General features: G+C 37.2%; 1 protein-coding gene across 1 annotated transcript in view; it reads right to left on the bottom strand.

The window, feature by feature from the left end:
* The window catches only part of LOC120542159 (ubiquitin domain-containing protein 1), a 35,443-nt gene that overhangs the window by 3,898 nt on the left and 10,469 nt on the right, over positions 1 to 21,076 (bottom strand). Inside the window, exon 2 of the mRNA XM_039774398.1 lies at positions 1,066 to 1,293. Coding sequence (XP_039630332.1) covers positions 1,066 to 1,293 — 228 coding nt within the window. The remainder of the gene's footprint in view (positions 1 to 1,065; positions 1,294 to 21,076) is intronic.

Below are 21,076 nucleotides of genomic sequence, written 5' to 3'. Positions count from 1 at the left end.
AATTTTTAGAGGATTCCAATACTTTCCCTACACTTCGTATACGAGAAAGTCAGGGAGGTCTAAAATGTTGAGATTCATCAATATCTCGACATCGAAGAGTGGATGTGTGTGAACAGTGACAAGAATAGCACCTGAACCATGGGGAGACACTTGTGGGAATTTCAAGTTTCTTAAGCTGGAAGACAGTATTTTATTTTTACCTTTGCACTGAAATAATCTATTTGCATTTTTTTCTCCCCCAAATTCAGTAATCCCCATTTTGGTAAAAATATGAAATGGATTCCGGGGAAAAAAAACGAAAAAAAAAAACCAAAAAAGTAGAAGTAAGGCTTTTCCCTTTTTGGTGTGTAGTGCCAAAATAGTTATTATTACACAACCAGCATTTCCACTAGGCAATTATTTTCATCACTGTAACCATCTCTTCTTAAATTGGCAATTTGCTAATTAAGCTCCGTTTTGAGGGAATAATTATTTCAGTCTGAGATTGATATGGTGTCAACAGAAATGTTCTTGTTTTAAATAAGTCTTTAATGAGGAAGCATAGTAAATATTTTGCTGAAATGTAAAAAGCATGTTATAGGATTTACTGTTTCGTATAAACAGTATAGTGCACTCACATGTGCTGATCAACATACAACACACTACCACTCTCCAGCTACATGTTTAGTCAAGTATAACTACTTTGAAACTTCTGTGTGTTTTACTTATTATTTTAATAGTCTATTAAAAATAAACACTGAGTCAGAGAACACTGACTGTGAGACACAGAGCCATCCACACAAGAATATTTAGGGTAACAGACTAAGATGCCATACTTAAATCCAATGTAACATTAATTTTACATTTTGGATGTATTTCTGTTTAACCTCTGTTTATAAATACTTTACAATAGTGTGTAGGACTGATACGCTATGTGTTTCAGTGGAATGGATATATTACATTTACTAGGAAAATTGTGGTATCAAAATTGCACTACTTTAAAATAAATTACCATTATTCAAGGACAACAGAAACCTTTAGTTAGAAGGTCAAAACAGTTAAACAAGATCAAGACAAAAAACTTGCCATGTGGGAGAGTTATATTTGCCCCATCAACAATAGCTTGTGCAAGCTCATGATCATTGCACTCAATAGCAACAGCTGCAGCTTTTAGCGCATCCCAAATCTCTTTCCGGCCCTCAAATGCTGGTGCAGTATCCCAGAACTCGTCTCTCTTGCTTCGCAGTTGACCCTCAGTCATTGGATAGTCACTCTTCCACTTGGGCTTGTCTTTCTTGAGGGGCTCATTTCGACCTATAAAATACAAATAAACCATTTACTGCTTGATGCATTTCAATAGTGAGTAAATTAACATAGTAGGGAAAATCTTAAATAAATTGCTCAGTAATTGATTTAGTATCAGAAAGTATACAAATCCCTGTGGTGGGTTGGCACCCTGCCCAGGATTGGTTCCTGCCTTGTGCCCTGTGTTGGCTGGGATTGGCTCCAGCAGACCCCCCGTGACCCTGTGTTTGGATTCAGCGGATTGGACAATGGATGGATGGATGGAAGTATACAAATCCATTGCAATATCTGAAGGCTTAAGATTATTATCTGACTGGTTACTAAAAGCAATATAAATAAATTTTAATTTATATATATAAGCCACCAACTAACACTGCATATGGATCATTCAATTTCTAAAAGTTCATGTACTAAGCTCATCAGATATAAATTCAAAACATACAAGCAAAAATGCTTCACGAAACAACTTGGATGACTTGCCAGTCCAATGCGGATGTTTAATTTTTTTAACTGCTCAACAAAAACAATTTAAAAGAGTACTCAGAGTAATAACATCAAGAAGTTGGGTTCAGTTTGTTCTCATCTTTGGGTTGCTTTGCGTTTTTGAGTTTAAGAAGTTGAAATTGAAACTCCAATGTATACAGCCTGAAATGTCATCATTTGCTTACTATAACACTTGCAGAAAATCAATTAGATCTTATGGCCTCAGATTATAAGAAATTCTAATCTGCAGATATAAGCAACCATCTCTTTCAATTACTACCATCAAGAAAATGTTACTGGTCACTAAAGGGAAGAACTAGTAGACATATAAACAGTTCTTTTCCAACTTCAAGTCACTATTGTTAAATACGGTCTCTGATTTATCAGGTCTCTTTCCTGATTTCTAAACTTCTTTACTCAATATAAATTATGGTTTGTTTTATTTTTGTAAAGACTTATTTGAAAATACTGGGTGAGAGTGCAATTCTACTTTACCATATTGTTTTAAGTGTATATATTTGTGTTTTGTGCAAAATATTTTTTCACTGCTACTACTGTATATTACCAAGAAAACTCCTAGAAAGTGTACTGCCTGGCAATACAGGTTTACATTTACAAGCTCAGATCAATAAATATGCAAGTTACCTGATATAATTCATGGGAAAGTATTTTGAGAAATTTATTATGGAACTATACTGCTCACAAAAATTAAAGGAACACTTTAAAGAAACACATTAGATACATCAGATCTCAATATGAAGTTGGATAGCTATACAAATAACGACAGGGCAATGTCTTAGGAACAAAAGGATGCCAAGTCTTTTAATGGAAATAAAAGTTTTCTGCCTACAGAGGGCTCAATTGTGTAGACACCCTAAAATCAGAGTGAAATGAACATGTGGCAGGCTAGTCCATTTTTCAAAAACTTAATTTCTGCTACTCAAAATGCTTTTCAGTATCTTGTGTGGCCCCCACGAGCTTGTATGCATGCTTGACAACGTCGGGACATGCTCCTAATGAGACGACGGATGGTGTCTTGTGGCATTTCCTCCCAGATCTGTATGAGGGCATCCCTGAGCTGTTGTACAGTCTGAGGAGCAACCTGGCGGCGCCTAATGGACCGAAACATAATGTCCCACAGATGTTCTATTGGGTTTAAGTCAGGGGATCGTGAAGGCCATTCAATTGTTTCAATTCCTTCATCCTCCAGATACTGCCTGCATAGTCTTGCCACATGAGGCCGGGCATTGTCGTGCATTAGGAGGAAACCAGGACCTACTGCACCAGCGTAGGGTCTGACAATGGGTTCAAGGATTTAATCTCGATACCTTATGGCAGTCAGAGCACCATTTCCTACGCAGTAGATGTCTGTGCGTCCCTCCATGGATATGCCTCCCCAGACCATCACTGACCCACCACCAAACCTGTCATGTTGAACGATGTTGCAGGCAGCATATCATTCTCCTTGTCTTCTTCAGACTCTTTCACGTTCATCACAGCTGCTCAGGGTGAACCTGCTCTCGTCTGTAAAAAGTACAGGGCGCCAGTGGCGGACTTGCCAATTCTGGTGTTCTTGAGGAAATGCCAGTCGAGCTCCATGGTGCTGGGCAGTGAGCACAGGGCCCACTACAGGACGTCGGGCCCTCAGGCCATCTTCATGAAGTCTGTTCCTGATTGTTTGGGTAGAGACATTCACACCAGTGGCCCTCTGGAGGTCATTCTGTAGGGCACGAGCAGTGCTCAGCCTGTTCCGCCTTGCACAAAGGAGCAGGTATCGGTCCTGCTGATGGGTTGAGGACCTTCTACGGCCCTGTCCAGCTCTCCGAGAATAACAGCCAGTCTCCTGAAATCTCCTCCATATTCTGGAGATTGTGCTGGGAGACACATTAAACCTTCTTGCTGCAGCACGTGTGGATGTGCCATCCTGGAGAAGTTGGACAACCTGTGCAACTTCTGTAGGGTTAAGGAATCGCCTCATACTGCCAGTAGAGATAATTACTCAAGCCAAAACTAGCACGAGTGGAAAACCAGCCAAAAAAGATCAAGAGGGAGAAACTTGAAATGACCTCCACATGTAAAACCAGTCCTGTTTTGAGGGTTTTCTAATTGTTGCCACTTTAGTGCACCTGTCGTTAAGTCCATGAACACCAATACAGCTGAAAGTGATTAACAATGACCTCAGCTGCTTAACCAACCAGAAAATTATCAGACAGGTTTAATTGATTCCATGCCAGGCCCAATAAAAAAAAGTGTTCCTTTAATTTTTGTGAGAAGTGTATATAAAATGAAGTAGCACCAAAGTAGCACCACTCAGACATTTAAGAAGTCATAGTAGCTTGTTTAAAAAGAATAAACAATGTGAGGTCTTCTGCCTGCTAATAGTAACAATATCCAAAAGATCTTTTTTTATTGTTCTTGTCTTGTAACTTTTTCCTTGTCAACTTGTAAAGCTCTTTGAGCTACACTGTTGTATAAAAATGTGCTAAATAAATATATGTTGTTATTGTTCTAGTAGTGTGGCCATTGTCAGACCATTCAGATGCCTCGCCTCCAAGGTCGCCCTTGCTATTCAGAACCAGAATACCCAGTTTCACTTAATATATGTATGGATAGATAGAAAGATGGGCTAGATCTTGGGGGTGATGTATGGGAGAGAATGGGTGGGGGTATTGTGGTATACTCTTTTAGGCATTTCAACAATCCCTAGAAAATCATTCAGGTCTCCCTTACTAAAATCAATTTAGGGAAAAATAGCAATATGTCTGAAACATTAAGAATCAGTGGAACTCTGACTTAAATTGTAAAAACATCTTATTTTGCCCCAATCTCTTATATGAGAAGACATAAAAAAATACTCTATTGTTATTTTAAGAGTTTGCTTTCATTTCTGTTCCTCATACCAAACTTTAGGGTCAACTTATGAAGGACTACTGACTAGATGCTATACTCTGGTATAAGGTACACATTTTGTAACGCTGTCCGCTTCTTTCACACCTGAAACAGTACTATTCCCCTCCCCAATATGACATATGAATGCTTCCTCTATTTCTCCTCTGATCTTTTTAACCTTTTCACTTGTTTCTATATCAATGTCTATACATCCATTTGTACTCTGTAGGCTATGCTCTTAAAGATCTTTCTAGTCTGCACATGTCTGATGCATTCTGTTCACTTACACATGTTTTTGCTTCGCACATACTTTCAGTAGTCCCAGGCAGAAGAGTATGTTGATGAACTGAACATACAGTGCTACGTTCAGCAGAACAATAGCAGGAGCAGTGATGCAGGTGACGCATTAAAAAAAGAAAGTGTCCTCATACAATCCAAGTACTTTTAAAGTAACAAGCTACCTAATGTTAGGGATAGGCAATTTGGTCTAAAATTGATATCACTGTATAATTAAGAATTGTGCATATTCTTAAACTGTAATCAGTTTAGGTGCTTCTGTTGGCCCAAGTTTATAGATTGACAGTTGGTAGCTCTACTGTGATGTTTCTTTTCATAAGGACTATTTCAATCAGCTAAAGTAATAAAAATATTTTATTTATATAGTGCCTTTCCCAAGCCAAAAGTACTTCCCAAAGTTTCAGAATGAATAATGGAAAAAGCAGAAAAAACGATCAAATACATAACACTGAACACAAAGTAATATCAACTTAAAACAATAAAGATGAATACAGGAAACAAAGCTTTTAATGAGAACAACAAACCACAATAAACTACAAAAATACAAATACTACAAGAAAACCTTGAACAAATAAGATAATTTGTGATACAAATGCAAATCTTCCTGAGCACCTGGACAGACAGTTAAACTGAAAGATGGGTCAGAATGTTAGGGTATGTTAAATGCCTTCCTGAACAAATGAGTTTTAAGTTGTTTATTAAAAGAATGAATTCAGTCATCTTTAATTATATTCAAAATACTTTGTGCAAAAAAAAAAAAGTGCACTGACCATAATGTTTAAAAAAAGCAAAAAAACAACATTAACAATAAATGTCAAACTGCTATCCTCTCCAATTCAATTGGCTCCCTATTGTGCTTACTAGACTTTTTCATTTCCTTTCAAAACACTCCCCACCACATGCCGTCTCTTTTGTAACAAGTAACAAAGATGACTTCCTGTGTCTTCTACCGCGACAGAAATGGCCCCACCTAACACAAAATATGCTTATTTTACTGAAGTAAAAATACCTGTGTTATTAATATCCCAGGAGCACTGGGTCAAAGGTGAGAAGGAAATGTACCTATATGCACTCCTTGGCAGGGTTCAATCACATGGACAAGCAGAAAATCTGCTGCGTACAATCCAGTAACACAAGCAAATTAATAAAGAGCTATTTGCTATAGACATGTTGAAACAGTGTTATTGTATGATGCAGTGGGCAGTGTTCATACCGTGAATCATTGGTGGCTCAGTTAATTACTTAACAGCACATGAAGGATTAAACAAGTATATGAAACACAAGTCACAGACTTCATGCTTGTTTTCAGAATCACAGTGGCTGATAATGTTTAACTTGTTTTGCACATTGTGTGGATATTGAAGAAACCATGTTCCTGACTTAACTGTACTTCTCATCTTATTCTGTTTTTTTATGAGCATGCAAACTTGCTGCATGATAGCCATTTACAACTTTGTGCTCATCTTGATGTATGTATCTGCTTTAATGCAATTTTTAAAAAGGAATGGAAGAGGAAAAAGTAAATGACTGCCAATTACCATGCTAAACAATGACTTGACATGGCAGAAATCACCAGCAACCCCTAAAATGAAATAAGATGTTCCATTATTGGCAAGGATTGTCTTCTAATTAAGCACTTGAGTTGTAACAAAAATCTGTAGTCACTGCAATTTTCCAAAACCAAATGTCAGGGCTCATGTACCATAGTAAAAACCTCTCCTTCAGTGTTGTTACTTCCTGGTCCACTCTTGTTTACTTCTTGTGATCGCTGTCTGTTTCTCATTCCACGTTTCTTCAAATTAAGTCCCTCTACAGTGCATTATTCATTAAGTTACTATACAGGGCTCTCTTGTAAAATAATTTTGATGTCAGCCTGAAAAGCTCACCTGTGGCCACTGCAATCCTTTAATTACATGTGGACAGTGACGTGCTGCATCACAGCTGTCAGGTGGCCTGTGGTTATACTACCTTCATAGCTGAGGGGTTATTATGGATCACAGCTAAAATCTGGGACTTTGAAACAAATCTAGCAATAGTGGATTAGAATGTCACTATTTTTCATATGAAAACCTTTAGCAAAGTACATTTTGTAAATATAACACAAAATATTATTAACAAATGACTGTTGACTATAGGTGGGCTGCTTTATCTTTGACTTTGGCAATATTGTCCTTTGTCTGATTAAGTACCACTGACTCACATGAAGTAAGTTTTTTTTGATTAACTGAACAGATTCTTTATTGCTTTGACCTTTTTGTTTTAAACTGCTTATTTTTATTTTTTATCTTTTCTGGTATTGATGTGACTAAACAGTCACTTCCACTATTCTAATAATGTAGAAATGTATTTTGTACATTTTGAAGAATGCCTTATTGCTTATAAGATAGCCTTGGATTTCAGTAGTGGTGGCAAAAATTGCCCTTAAAAAACTGTTGCCTGCTTAGAAGGTTTCACGTAAAACTTCATGTTTTATACCTTGTGTCAAAGATCCAAAAAGATTAAAAAAAATGCATGTGTTGCAATTAGCTGGTATTACTCTCCAATTAAAAATGTCAAATTAAAGCTTTAAAAGAGCTTCACTGGCAAATACACACATTTAAATATATCCATAATTTAAAACTGAACAAACATAACAGAAAATGGCATTGATTAAACATATTGAACCTGTTAAGGTGCCCACTTGTATGTTTTAATTAACTAATACAGATTTTATGAAGCCCAATAGTTGTACATTTTATTTAATATTATTTATTAACTTGACCCACTTATTTTAGTACAGAATTTTGGGTCTGCTGGCACGTAGATAGGGAATATCTCTCTATCAGGTCATACTTACATACACAGCCATATTCAATCATGCCACTTAGTGTGGCCACAAAAAGCCAAGAATAAAATATGGAATAAAGCAAATTACTGATTGCTGACCTATTATTAACTGTAACTGAAATTAAACAAAACAGCAGGTAAACTGCAGCATTAACTATACATGTTGACAGAGTCACAGCTACTAGGAAATATATACAGTACATTTTTTTTAAATTTCAGTTCTCAAGAAGGCAGGCCCAGCACTAAGAATTTCCTCAACATTATTATTGTAACTGAATTAAGAACGATTGCCAAACCAGACGCAAACTCAGGAAAGCTCATCTTCCAGCACTGGAGCACAGAATGTTGAGCTACACAAGCATTTCACAGGGGAATACAAGAGGCTTTAGCACATTTTACAGCCACCATGATTTACATATAACTACAAATACTCAAGCAAAAAACTAAAATAACCATGTTCTTCACGGGACTAACAGTGAGTTACAATGTAAACAATTAGTAAAACCTCAACAAAGATGTCAGCTGCAAGTTGTTGAACATGACAAGTATTTGAAGAAATACTTGAAGAAAAGCAGACTTGTCAAATGGCGTAGCACATAAAACAGCAGCACAAGAGAACTGTGAGAGAGAGAGAATACAATAAGCTTCAGTGTCTCTTTCCACTTCTTAGACCAACCTGTAACTATTGCTAATCAAGAAAAGAAGCTGGAATAACAATGTCTTTTTGGTGACTAACCATTAAATACATAAACACTTTATCATCAATGGGAAGTGTGTACACAAGCAAGTGAGGGGAGACAGAAAAAAAGCTGAAAATACAACTTTTCTTATTACAAATTAAGTCTATGCTAATTTTGCCTTTTTTTCCCCAAAAGGGTTTATTTATTTGTTTATTTACAAAGAGACTGCCTATAACAGTGAATGTGAAGAAACTATTAAACATTAAACTTTGCTCTAACAGGAAACTTCAACAGTATTGTAATGTGCTTCTAACCATTATAGACATCTACACACCTTTATTTTTTTCTGAAACATCCATACTACCATTACAGAAATTTTTTAGCCTTTTAAACATTTCATCTTGAAAGTGCTATTTTTTTTACTATTTATTTGCGGAACATATCCAAAAACTTGTCCCATCTTAAAAAAAAAAAAACAAAAAAACCACACCACTGACGCCATTTTTTTAGCCAAGCATTTTACCTTATACTTTAATCATCAAGAAGATCTAAAAATAAGTCAATGAATCAATAACAAAAATATGAGAAAAATAAATTGTAGAAAAAAATCATAGTATTTAATCCAGTATTTTAAAGCTTTTATTATTTATTTATTTTATTTTTATATATTTTTTTATAACTACTTTATGAGAGTAAATTGAAATTTATATATACAGTACATATATATATACAAATCTTTCCCTATCTGCTAATTTAATGGTCATTTTCTAAATAAAATTTGAGTATGTATATGAGAGAGATATTTAAAAAATGTATAATTTCACGTTGGACTTTACAGCCAAGTACTCTCTAATTTTTGGCAAGGTGGAGCCTGAAAAACTGGCATATTGAATCCCGGACAGAAAGAAAAATTGTGAATAAAAATATCTTAATATTAATTAAACAACATTTTACCACTTTTAGCTTTGCTTTAAAAATATTGCTTTTTAGATGCATTCTTCTACTTGTGTACCTCTACCAACTTTGGTGTAACTGCTGCTTTCCTTTAGTTAAAGGAGCTGGAGCTTACCCTGTCACTAAAGAGAAGGAAGGAAATTGTTTATGAAATGTGCTCATATTTTCACATATTAATAAAATAACCTACCCTATACAAAATTGTGTAGAAAAACTGTTTAATTTAAATACATCAAAATTAAGTTTAACTGTATAACTGCATCAGCTTTAAAGCCAGAAGATAACAAATTGTCTGTTGCACTATAAGTCTGCAGCCAGCTACATTAAGCTTCTTTACTTTTGCGTCACTGTCAGATTATGTTCTCTTGGCAAGAAAAGTTACTTTGTTATGCTTGCTTGTATTCAGAAGAGCCTGTAACAAGAGAAGATGGCCTTTTTTTGCTCCAGTCACAACTCTTCCTCAAAAAGTATGTCACTTCAAACACATACTGTCATCTCAGCTGTGTGTGAAAGCTTGCATCTCCTAAAAACATTACCCAACCAGATCTTTACTAAACCACGAACAAATACTCAACCAGTTGTGATCATAATAAGCTCAAATGTAAAATGACATCATAAAATTAATTTGCAGAAAGGGCACCATGGTTGCACAGGGATTAGTAATGATATCTAACAGTTACAGGACTGGTATAAATACTGCAATAAACATTTACAGACATACAAGTAAATTCTAAATATAACAAAGTAAATATCTTTATATTTAACCTTTAACAAAATGCAAAGGTTTTTAGAGGTTGGGACCATGCATTTTATTGCATTGCGGTACTTCCATATTTGCTAGTAAAGAATGCAACAAACAATTTCTTGTACAGTATTTTAATTTGCTTCTTCTGCGAGGTATCATTAAGAGGAGTCAAAGCACACAGCTTGATGGCACCTCTGGTCTGTACTGAGAACTGAGAAGGATGGCTGTGCGGGCTCGGAGGGCAGATAAAGAGACATTTGTTAGAAGAATCAGTGAGCAAGTGACACACCATCTCTAAGGTCTAGTGACGCACATCCTGCTTACAGAGGAATCAAAGCATTATGCACATTTGCATCTGTTCCTCAGAGAGTTGCACTCAGAGCAGCTAATGAAATGGTATTTACAGATAACACTGCTGTTATGACCCACTGGGCTGGTTACTTTGAGCAGCTGTTTAAAGCTGATCCTCCAACTTGGATGTTGGATATCTTTTGGACCATGGTTCTTGAGGCAGATCCTCCAATTAGCTGTGAAACATCAAATCTCACTAAGATTGCACAAGTGGTGAACCACCTGAAGGTTTGGAAGGCTGCAGGGATCTAAATTATCTGGGGAGAACTTCTCCAGGCTGTCCTCCTGTCATTGCAAGCAATCTTTGCTTCCATTTGGGAGACGGGTGTCATCCCAATTGACTGGAAAACACAACGTCTTGTCCCTAGCTGGAAAGGTAAGGGTGATCTCATGGATTGTGGCAACTACAGCGAGATGACACTGCTTTCTGTGCCAGGTAAGGTCCTTGCTAGTGTCATCCTCAATAGGATCCGTGATCATTTGCTCACCTACCAGAGACCGGAGCAGTTTGGTTTTATGCCCAAGACATATACCATTGACCGCATCCTGGCACTGAGGATTCTCATAGAGCACACATGCGAACATCAGCAGAGAGTTTCTTTGCGGACTTTCTCAATTTTCGTAAAGTTGATTGAGTTGCCCTGTGGGACATCCTGAGGCTTCGTGGGATCTCCTCAAAGTTGCTGGTTATCATGACCGACCTGTACACTGGTACTGTAAGTGCTGTACAGAGTTGGAGGCAGCACCTCTATGTTTTTCGAAATTGATTCTGGGGTTCGTCAGGGGTGTGTTCTTGCTCCTACTCTCTTCAATGCTTGCATGGACTGGGTGTTGAGCAGGGTCATGAGGTCCAGCATCTGTGGGGAATCTGTTGGGGAAGCGAGACTCACTGATTTTGACTTTGCTGACAATGTTGTGATCTTTGCAGAGTCAATAGAGGCTCTGATCGGGGCTCTCGAGAGACTGAGAGAGGAGTCTGAGTGTCTGGGCTTACAAGTGTCCTGGATAAAAACCAAGATCCAGGCCTTTAATGACCTCTTGGGCACAGCCATCAGCAGTGTATCTGTCACTGGAGAGAGTGTCAACCTTGTCAAGAGGTTTACTTACCCTGGCAGTGACATTCATGTCTCTGGTGACTCTACCTATGAAATCAGTAGACGGTTCGGGAGAGTATGGGGGGACATGAGGTTGCTGGAAAGGGGTGTGTGGCGCTCCCAATATCTTTCCAAAAGGATGAAGATCCAAGTCTTTAGAGTCCTGGTGCTTCCTGTTTTGCTATATGGTTGACAAGACATGGACACTATACAGTGACCTGAGACGAAGACTGGACTCCTTTGGTACTGTGTGTTTTTGGAGAATCCTTGGGTACCACTGGTTTGACTTTGTGTCAAACAAGCTGTTGCTCATAGAGTCCCGAATGAGGCACATTACCTGCATTGTGAGGGAGCATCAGTTACGGCACTATGGCCATGTGGCGTGATTCCCTGAGGGGTATCCTCTCTTTTGAAAACCCTAGCGGCTGATCCAAGCCACGGGGACACCCACGTAACACCTGCCTGTGGCAGATAGATGGTAATTTCTGGAGGGTGGGACTGGACCATATGTCTGCTTGGGGAGTTGCCAACCAGGACCCCGAGCTTCATCATGTGGTGGGCGCGGCAATGTACTGTACCAGTGCATGCTCCTCAACCTGTTCTGACCTACCGTGAAAACACATAATACTTAATTTCAAACTCACATTACTGGCCTTGGCACCCAGCTAATTTCAGGTAAAAATATATACCGTAATTATTCCAATTGCATTTTTTTATGTTGACTTCAAGTTTTAATTATTTTCACTCTGTCTCAAATTCCCCTCTTTTGCAAACTATCAATTTTTCAAAATTTCAGGAAGGTGTTGCCCATTTTATTTCAGAACAAAATTTAACATAACTCTGAAATGCACAGACCAGATATAAACACAACTGTCATTTTAAAAAGTGTAATAACTGATTTACATTTCAGACAATTTATAGAAAGAGGAGTGATAAAAAGGTTCTGCTTTGGCTAAAAATTTTCTTAGTTACGCAGTATATGGGTACATTTATGACGTTAACTTCCAAATAAAAAAGATATACAACAGGTACATTCGCATTTTTTTATAACTGTTAAAGGCAATTCTTTGTACTCTGAGTGTTCATGGTGTCATTCACAAAATTTACAAATAAACTCCAGTAAACCATATTAAAGATGCAGGCAGATGGTAGTATCACAAAGCAGAAGTTACTGTTAATCAATCAATCAATCAAAATTCCCACCTGTAGCTAAAACTGTGTTTTTGTGATTAAACTTGTATATCAAGAAGCTAACAACTTGAATTTAAAATAACTTGACTGCATAAAATTCTACTCTTGGTACCTATGTGATTAACAAGTACACCAAAAACAAAACCAGTCTCTCTATTTAGGTGCATTACATTCTCATTAGGGGAGGTATTCATAAATTGAATACAAACTAGTTGTCTTTTTTTGTCTAAGAAAACATAAAATGGCAAGTTCTATATAAATCACATAGTTTATGTAACTAGACATAATGTTGTTTAGCCACTACAGTCAGCATATTTTATAGGTGTACCACACCTAAAATAAAGAGCCCAAAAACAGGGCTTCTGCCATCACAGTGGTTCAGTATGTGGAAAAGGAAATCCTCTGCATCCGGTTCAAAATATCAAGTTTAGTAGAAACACCTGGGGCCTCATGCATAACGGCGTTTGTAGAATTCACGCTAAAACATGGTGTATGGACAAAACTGGAAAGGTTCGTACGCATAAAAAAAATCCAGATGCATAAATCTGTGTGTTCGCCAACTTCCATGTTCTTCCGCTCCATAAATCACGGTCAGCGTGAAAGTAATGCACGTGCCTGTTGCCCCACCCCAAACTCCTCCCGGAATTATGCCTCTTTAAATATGCAAATCAATATAAATAGCCCTTACGCTCAGCGTTCTGTGAAAAGGCAATGGCAAAAGCACAGGTGAAAATAGATTAATTTCAGTGAATACCAAGTGGAGGAAAGGAAAAACTTACTATTTATTTGTTTAAACAGTGGTATAAACAAAAGGAAGTTGATTGAGTGACATAGAGTGTCGTAGAAAATTGAAATCTCAAGTTCAGAAAGTGGCACAGTACCTGAAACAAAAAATTTGTCAGATATCAAAGTTGCCGTGAAAAGGCGAGTCATAGTCCCACCGTCTCAGTGTCATATGAAAGCTTATTAGGGTACAGAGAAAAGAGAAAAAAATAGGGTCACAGTGGGGAAAAAAAGCTCAAAATGACAACTTTAATCTCGAAATTTCCACTTTAATGACGTAGTTTATTTTGTCATTAAAGCAGAACATCATAAACTTCATCTTTAAATCGTTTAATTTACTAGTTTCTCAAATCCCATTGTAACTAAAGTAGCATGTTAATTGTTTTGTTTATATGTGTTCTTCTTCTATGTGCTCTGTGTGTGTGAATCACTACGTGCTTCTTAAAAAGGGCTTTCTCTTCCTCCAACAGGACACATAATCCATTACATTCATGGTATTACGGCTTTCTGAATAATTTAAATACTGAGATGTATACTTGATATCATTTTCATGATGATAGGAATTAAAGCATGTATTAAACATGGGAACACGCATTGCAACTCCTTCTGGCCTTCTCTAAACTTCTCCATCAACATCCTCAGAGCAAACATTGCATCTGTGGTGCTCTTTCTTGGCATGAAACCATACTGCTGCTCACAAATCATCACTTCACTTCTTAACCTAGCTTCCACTACTCTTTCCCATAACTTCATGCTGTGGCTCATCAATTTTATTCCCCTGTAGTTACTGCAATCCTGCACATCCCCCTTATTCTTAAATATAGGCACCAGTACACTACTTCTCCACTCCTCAGGCATCCTCTCACTTTCCAATATTCCATTAAACAATCTGGTTAAAAACTCCACTGCCATCTCTCCTAAACACCTCCATGCTTCCATAGGTATGTCATCAGGACCAACTGACTTTCCATTTTTCATCCTCTTCATAGCTGTCCTTACTTCCTCAATGCTAATCCATTGCATTTCCTGATTCACTATCTCCATATCATCCAACCTCTTCTCTCTCTCATTCTCTTCATTCATCAGCCTCTCAAAATACTCTATTTGCTCAACACACTCTCCTCGGTTGTGAGTACATTTCCATCTTTATCCTTTATCACCCCAACCTGCTGAACATCTTTCCCTGCTCGGTCCCTCTGTCTAGCCAATTGGTACAGGTCCTTTTCTCCTCCTTAGTGTCCATCCTCTCATAATACACCTTTTCTTTAGCCTTCACCACCTCTCTCTTCACCTTCTGCCTTATCTCCTTGTACTCTTGTCTACTTTCTGCATCTCTCTGACTATCCCATTTCTTTTTTTGCCATCTTCTTCCTCTGTATGCTCTCCTGTATTTCCTCATGTCACCACCAGGTTTCCTTTTCCTCCTGTCACGCCAAGCACCCTTCTTGCTGTTACCCTTACTACATCTGCTGTAGTTTCCCAGCTGTCTGGTAACTCTTCACTGCGTCTTTGTGGACCTGGAGAAAGCATATGACAGGGGGCCTCAAGAGGTGGTATTGTATGAGGAAGTCGGGAGTGGCAGAGAAGTACATAAGAGTTGTACAGGATATGTACGAGAGAAGTATGACAGTGGCAAGGTCTGCGGTAGGAGCAATGGATGCATTAAATGTGGAGGTGGAATTACATCAGGGATCAGATCTGAGCTCTTTCTTATTTTCAATGGTGATGGACAGGTTGGCAGAAAAGATTAGACAGGAGTCCCCGTGGACTTTGATGTTTGCTGATGAAATTGTGATCTCTAGTGATAGCAGAGAGCAGGTTGAGGAGACCCTGGAGAGGTGGAGATATGCTCTAGAGAGGAGAGGAATGAAGGTCAGTAGGAACAAGACAGAATACATGTGTGTAAATGACAGAAAGGTCAGTGGAATGGTGAGGAATGCCAGGAGTAGAGTTGGCGAAGGTGGATGAGTTTAAATACTTCAGATCACCAGTACAGAATAATGGGGATTGTGGAAGAGAGGTAAAAAAGAGAGTGCAGGCAGGGTGGAATGGGTGGAGAAGAGTGTCAGGAGTAATTTGTGACAGACGGTTATCAGCAAGAGTGAAAGGGAAGGTCTACAGGACGGTAGTGAGACCAGCTATGTTATATGGGTTGGAGACGGTGACACTGACCAGAAAGCAGGAGACAGAGCTGGAGGTAGCAGAGTTAAAGATGCTAAGATTTGCACTGGGTGTGATGAGGATGGATAGGATTAGAAATGAGTACATTAGAGGGTCAGCTCAAGTTGGACAGTTGGGAGACAAAGTCAGAGAGGCGAGATTGCATTGGGTTGGACATGTGCAGAGGAGAGATGCTGAGTATATTGGGAGAAGGATGCTAAGGATAGAGCTGCCAGGGAAGAGGAAAACAGGAAGGCCTAAGAGAAGGTTTATGGATATAAACTAATAAACAATATACGGTTAATTTCAGTGTATATGACAAAGTTGTGTGAGGAATGTGGATCTAAAAAAGAAAGAAAGGAAAACCACCGTGGAACAAAAGCACTGCATTGACTGGATGCCGCCAGTTTGCAAAAACCGAGCGGAGAACTTGCGTATGCCAGGGTTTGAGCTACCATGAAAATGTGCATGGCTTTATGCCAAGTTTAGGTTTTACACATCGTGATCTGAGCGTGGAAATGGGAGTACTCAACTTTTTGTGCGTACGCACTGTTTATACACGAGGCCCCTGATCTTCTATGATGTATGTATGGACCTTTCTCTGGATATTCCAGTGTTCCTCCTGCTCACCAAAGAGATGAGTGTGTATGTTAGGTTACTTAGGGACTTTAAAAATATATTTGTGAGTAACAAAATATATAGGTGGATCTTTTTCATTTAATAACCTTCATTCTACTTACAAGTTTTTGTAACAATATAAAGCATATAATTTAACATGCATAATTAATGTAAATGTTACTTAAATAAAAATAAGCACAACACATTTACGAGAATTTGCACATACTAAAGAAATAACATCAACAAACAACCTTTATTATCTACTACACTAGATCTTCTCATATGACAGAAATACAGTAAGTTTGAAAGCTATTTTTCCTATAAAATAAAAAAAAGTAAAAACAGACATACAGACACACACACAACAGGATGATTAATTCATAATTTATTAAGTTATTCTTCAAAGTGGTGTGATTAATTAAAACCTGATTAATGTAAAACACTTTCTGTATTCGTTGAGAAAATGCAAAACTATCATCTGAAAGTAGAGGTTTGCTACATGTAGTATTCCAAAATGTGTAAATATTTCTTCTCAATGGTGTAACATTTGTTTCATACCATAGAGGACATTTTTTATATGCTTTGTGTTTTGGTGTTGAGTGATATTGGAAAGGGAAGATGAGGTTTTTAAAATTGGTGTCACTTTATTCTTATTATTTCATTTTTTTTTTCCACCTGAGTTTTAGTTATTAGGGGTACATTTTTTCATTATTTCCTGTCTAGGTGTTCTGAGTATAAAGACTTCAAGATCTATATTTATTCAAGCAAGCCATAGACTCCAGGTTCAGTATACTGAATTTCAAATGATTTGGTCAAAAACGTCACTGGCTATTCCCATTTCACTTTACATTTGCAATTTATATCATTAATTTCTGACAGGCAATATTAGTTCTGTGTATCTGCCCTCTCTCTTGTGTTGTGGTGTATTCTCATTCTAGTCTTTTCAGTCCCCTTATTATAGTTATAGGTATGTGGCAGACAGATGCTATGCAGTGAATGTGAATCTCACCATAAATAACAGGATTACCATTAAGAGAATAATACATATTTTCTTCAAAATTAAAAAATGTTACTTTAAGATACCTTGGTCAAAGCATAGTTAAAGAATGTTACCAGTAATGTTTTGAATTTAATACAGTTGGATTTTTAGTTATGTGACTGTCCTGTTTAGACTGTAGTCACATTTTTGAACTTCCAAAAAACTGATATCACCAGTTTTGAAATAATGAAAAAAAGAAAGCAGTTTCTTAACCTACATTATCCTGTTCCATTAGTTCATTTATTTCTTTGAAGAAGAATTAACAATAGTTAATTAAAAGTAAAGTAAAATCCTGCAGTACTTATTTGTATTCCCTGCTCTGCGCTCCAATAAACACACGTTATCGGCAATACACTAATAACCCAATTGTGCTCCACTCACTTAGAATCTGGAACCAATGTAGAAAGCATTTTAAGACGAGAAAGCTTCTTTCTCGGCACCTGCAAAAGAACCACCACTTTCAACCTTCACAAACATATGCAGTTTTAATATCTGGAAAAAATTTGGAATTAACTTGCTTAGAGATCTTTATATAGACAACGTTTTTGCATCCTATGAACAATTACATTCCAAATTTAACATACCAGCTACAAATTTCTTTCACTATCTTCAAATCAGGAACTTTGTTAAACAGAACCTTCCAGATTTTCCACATCTTGCACCCTCATCCACGCTGGAAAAAATATTGCTCAATTTTGAGGAATTAGACTCCATCTCTACAATATATAAAATCATTTTACAATCCCTTCCTTTCAAAGATCCAAGAGGACACTGGGAAAATGACCTCTCAATTAATATATCAGAAAAGGAGTGGAAAGTAGCAATGCAGAGAATTCACTCAAGCTCCATATGCGCAAAGCATACAATTATACAACTTAAAATTATATATCGGGCACATCTGTCTCGACTAAAACTCTCCAAAATGTTTCCAGGGCAGGATCCAACCTGCGAACGTTGCAACCAAGCCCCAGCCTCACTAGGTCACATGTTCTGGGCCTGCACCAAATTAACATTATTCTGGACAAAAATTTTTAATTACCTCTCAGACAGCCTTGGACTCACAATCCCTCCTAACCCATTAACAGCTGTGTTTGGGGTTCTTCCAGAGGGGTTTAAAGTGGAGAAAGACAAACAAATTGTGATTGCATTCACTACAGTGTTGTACGCAGACTTATTCTGATAAACTGGAAGAACCCAAACTCTCCTCTTTTAAGTCAGTGGGAAACTGATGTGTTATATTATTTAAAATTGGAAAAAATCAAATACTCAGTTAGAGGATCTGTACAGACTTTTTTCAAAACATGGCAGGATCTAATCAGTAATATTTTAAAATAAGTTTATAAAGCACAGAGAATTTATTAATTTAGGTATTTTTACAAGCCTTAAATTTTACACGTTTGGCTTGCTCTCTCTCTCAAGGGTGGGGATCGATTTGTTCTTAGCATAATTCTTTTTTTTGTAAAAACTTGATTGCTATGTATTAATTGTAATAAAATTAATAAATAAAAATTAAAAAAAAAAAAAAAGAATTAACAATAGCATCAAAGATGATAACTAAAACTAAAGCCATACAATCACACTGCTTAAAATCACTACACTAGTTTTCAGATAGGTTATAAAGAGATTTTAAAAAAATATTTATGACATACTAAAGTTGTAAATAATTTACCACCCCTTTAGAGAATCTGTAAACCAGAACATACAAGGCAATGGAGGTCTATTTAAAATATCAAGGATAAACAATTCACACAAGCTCTGAACTGATGTACCTACCAATATTATAGAAGCTCAAACAATGTTAGTATTTAAACAAAGGTACTTATTATTTTAGTACTGTATTCCCTTGACAAAACTACTGTTTGGGTTACTTTCTTATAATTATTGTTAATTAAATGTGGAAATTGTTTGGATTGGCCATTACCTTCAACCCCCTTTTGCTTTTTCTTCTCAGCGTCTTTGGTGGCATTTGGTCTGCCTTAGATTGTGTATGGTGTTCAGTCATTTTGTTTCCTACTGAAATTCTTGCCATTTACCTGCAAAGTGATGCAATACAGAATGTGGCAGACATAAGACAGCTGGAATTTTGAGTTTTATTAAAGAGAGAGAGAGTACACAACTCACAACTGGGAGGGTGCCATAGTAGAGGCATCAAACTAGGGGTAATGCTAAAGATACCAAATTGTATATGTATCTTTTGTTGTAATGTAGCTGGCCTACATTAATACATTTTTAACTCCTGCCTAACGTGTGGCAGCTCACCCACATGCCTACCCTTAAAATGCCATAACTCTCCCTTTTACCTCCAGTCTCTCTTCAATGCCTGGCCTTTCTTCTTCCCAAAATTTGAAAATTTGCCTTTCCTCTCCACCAGAGTTCACACTCAATATGCCTACAAGCTCAAGACTACTTCAGACCTGTTACCAGAGTCTCTTCAGGCCAAGCTCCTTTATAACTTTATAAGTAAGCAACTGTCTTATTACTGCAACAGCAACACCAGTACCCTTCTAGCAGCCCATGGTATTCCGACACCTATAAGCCATCAGGTCATTCAAGGCAGCTATGATTCCCTTTTGCTGACTAACTACTTAAAAGTGCAACCCTTTTTCAGCCTGGGACTTTTTTCAACACTTTTTCATTCTGAAGACCCATCATTCTTCTCTCAGGCCTCCATGGCTTTGTTTGCTTTTTATAAGAAGGGTCACAAATTCCTGCCAACTTCTGGCTTACCTAACCTCTAGCATTCTTGGGGAATAGCACCTTACACTCAAGAACCAGTAGGTTTCTATTCTTAACTATTCTGTGACCTTGCATACACATACAGGGCATACCACACACTAGCTATAACCTTCCTTCTGCACTGCAGTGCTCTTCTATGTCATTGTTGGCAGTGCTTGCTTGTCTCTCTTTCCTAGAGCTTTGCTGGCCCTACCTCTGTACTCTGCCAGCCCTTCCAATTTATCAATCCCTTGTTTACTGGGCCAAACATCATTTAAAGTATATGCAGTAATACTTTTTAATTTAAACTTATCAAACACCAATTACCAAAACACAAAGACAAATACAAAATGCAAGTTATCAAGTATGTATATTTCTAACCATGGTTGTAATAGTAAAGAAAAAGTGTTTAATGGATTTATAAGTTTTGTGAAAGGAACATAAGCCTATGAATTGATACTGCCTTGATGGATGCAGAATAGTAAATATCTTGCTCCTATCACTGAATGCCTTCTTTGAAGGAGAACTGGTAGTAGGCAGAAATAAATGTTTTTTTAGGAGCTATAAGACTCTATCTAGATACTGTACTTACAACAACCAAGGTTCTTTCAGACTTTGAAGGAGGGGCATTCATTTTATTGAGAATGGCAAATGTAATCAGATAATATTAAATTTACAAGCAATTATTTTTTACTAAAGTTTAAAAAATTGCATTATACTGGAAAATGGATGCAAGCTGGTTAAAACAACTTTGCATAAATTAGATCCCCTTCGGCATAAAGCAGTTTACCATATTCAAAAATATATGCAGAAAAGTTAAGCACAAGTTAATTATGGCCTCACTCAGGCATGGCATTTGAGCAGTGGACAATTACTGAAATCATCCAGTTTCAGGTTTAAAAACTGTCAAAAGTAGTTGTTAGTGGACTTCAATTCCTGAATTTCTGAGATAGCTTTCAGTTCATAC

The sequence above is a fragment of the Polypterus senegalus genome, chromosome 1 (genome assembly GCF_016835505.1).
Source record: "Polypterus senegalus isolate Bchr_013 chromosome 1, ASM1683550v1, whole genome shotgun sequence".
Classification (NCBI taxonomy): domain Eukaryota; kingdom Metazoa; phylum Chordata; class Cladistia; order Polypteriformes; family Polypteridae; genus Polypterus; species Polypterus senegalus.
Note: the sequence above shows the minus strand (reverse complement) of the source record. Positions and strands in the feature narration are given on the sequence as shown.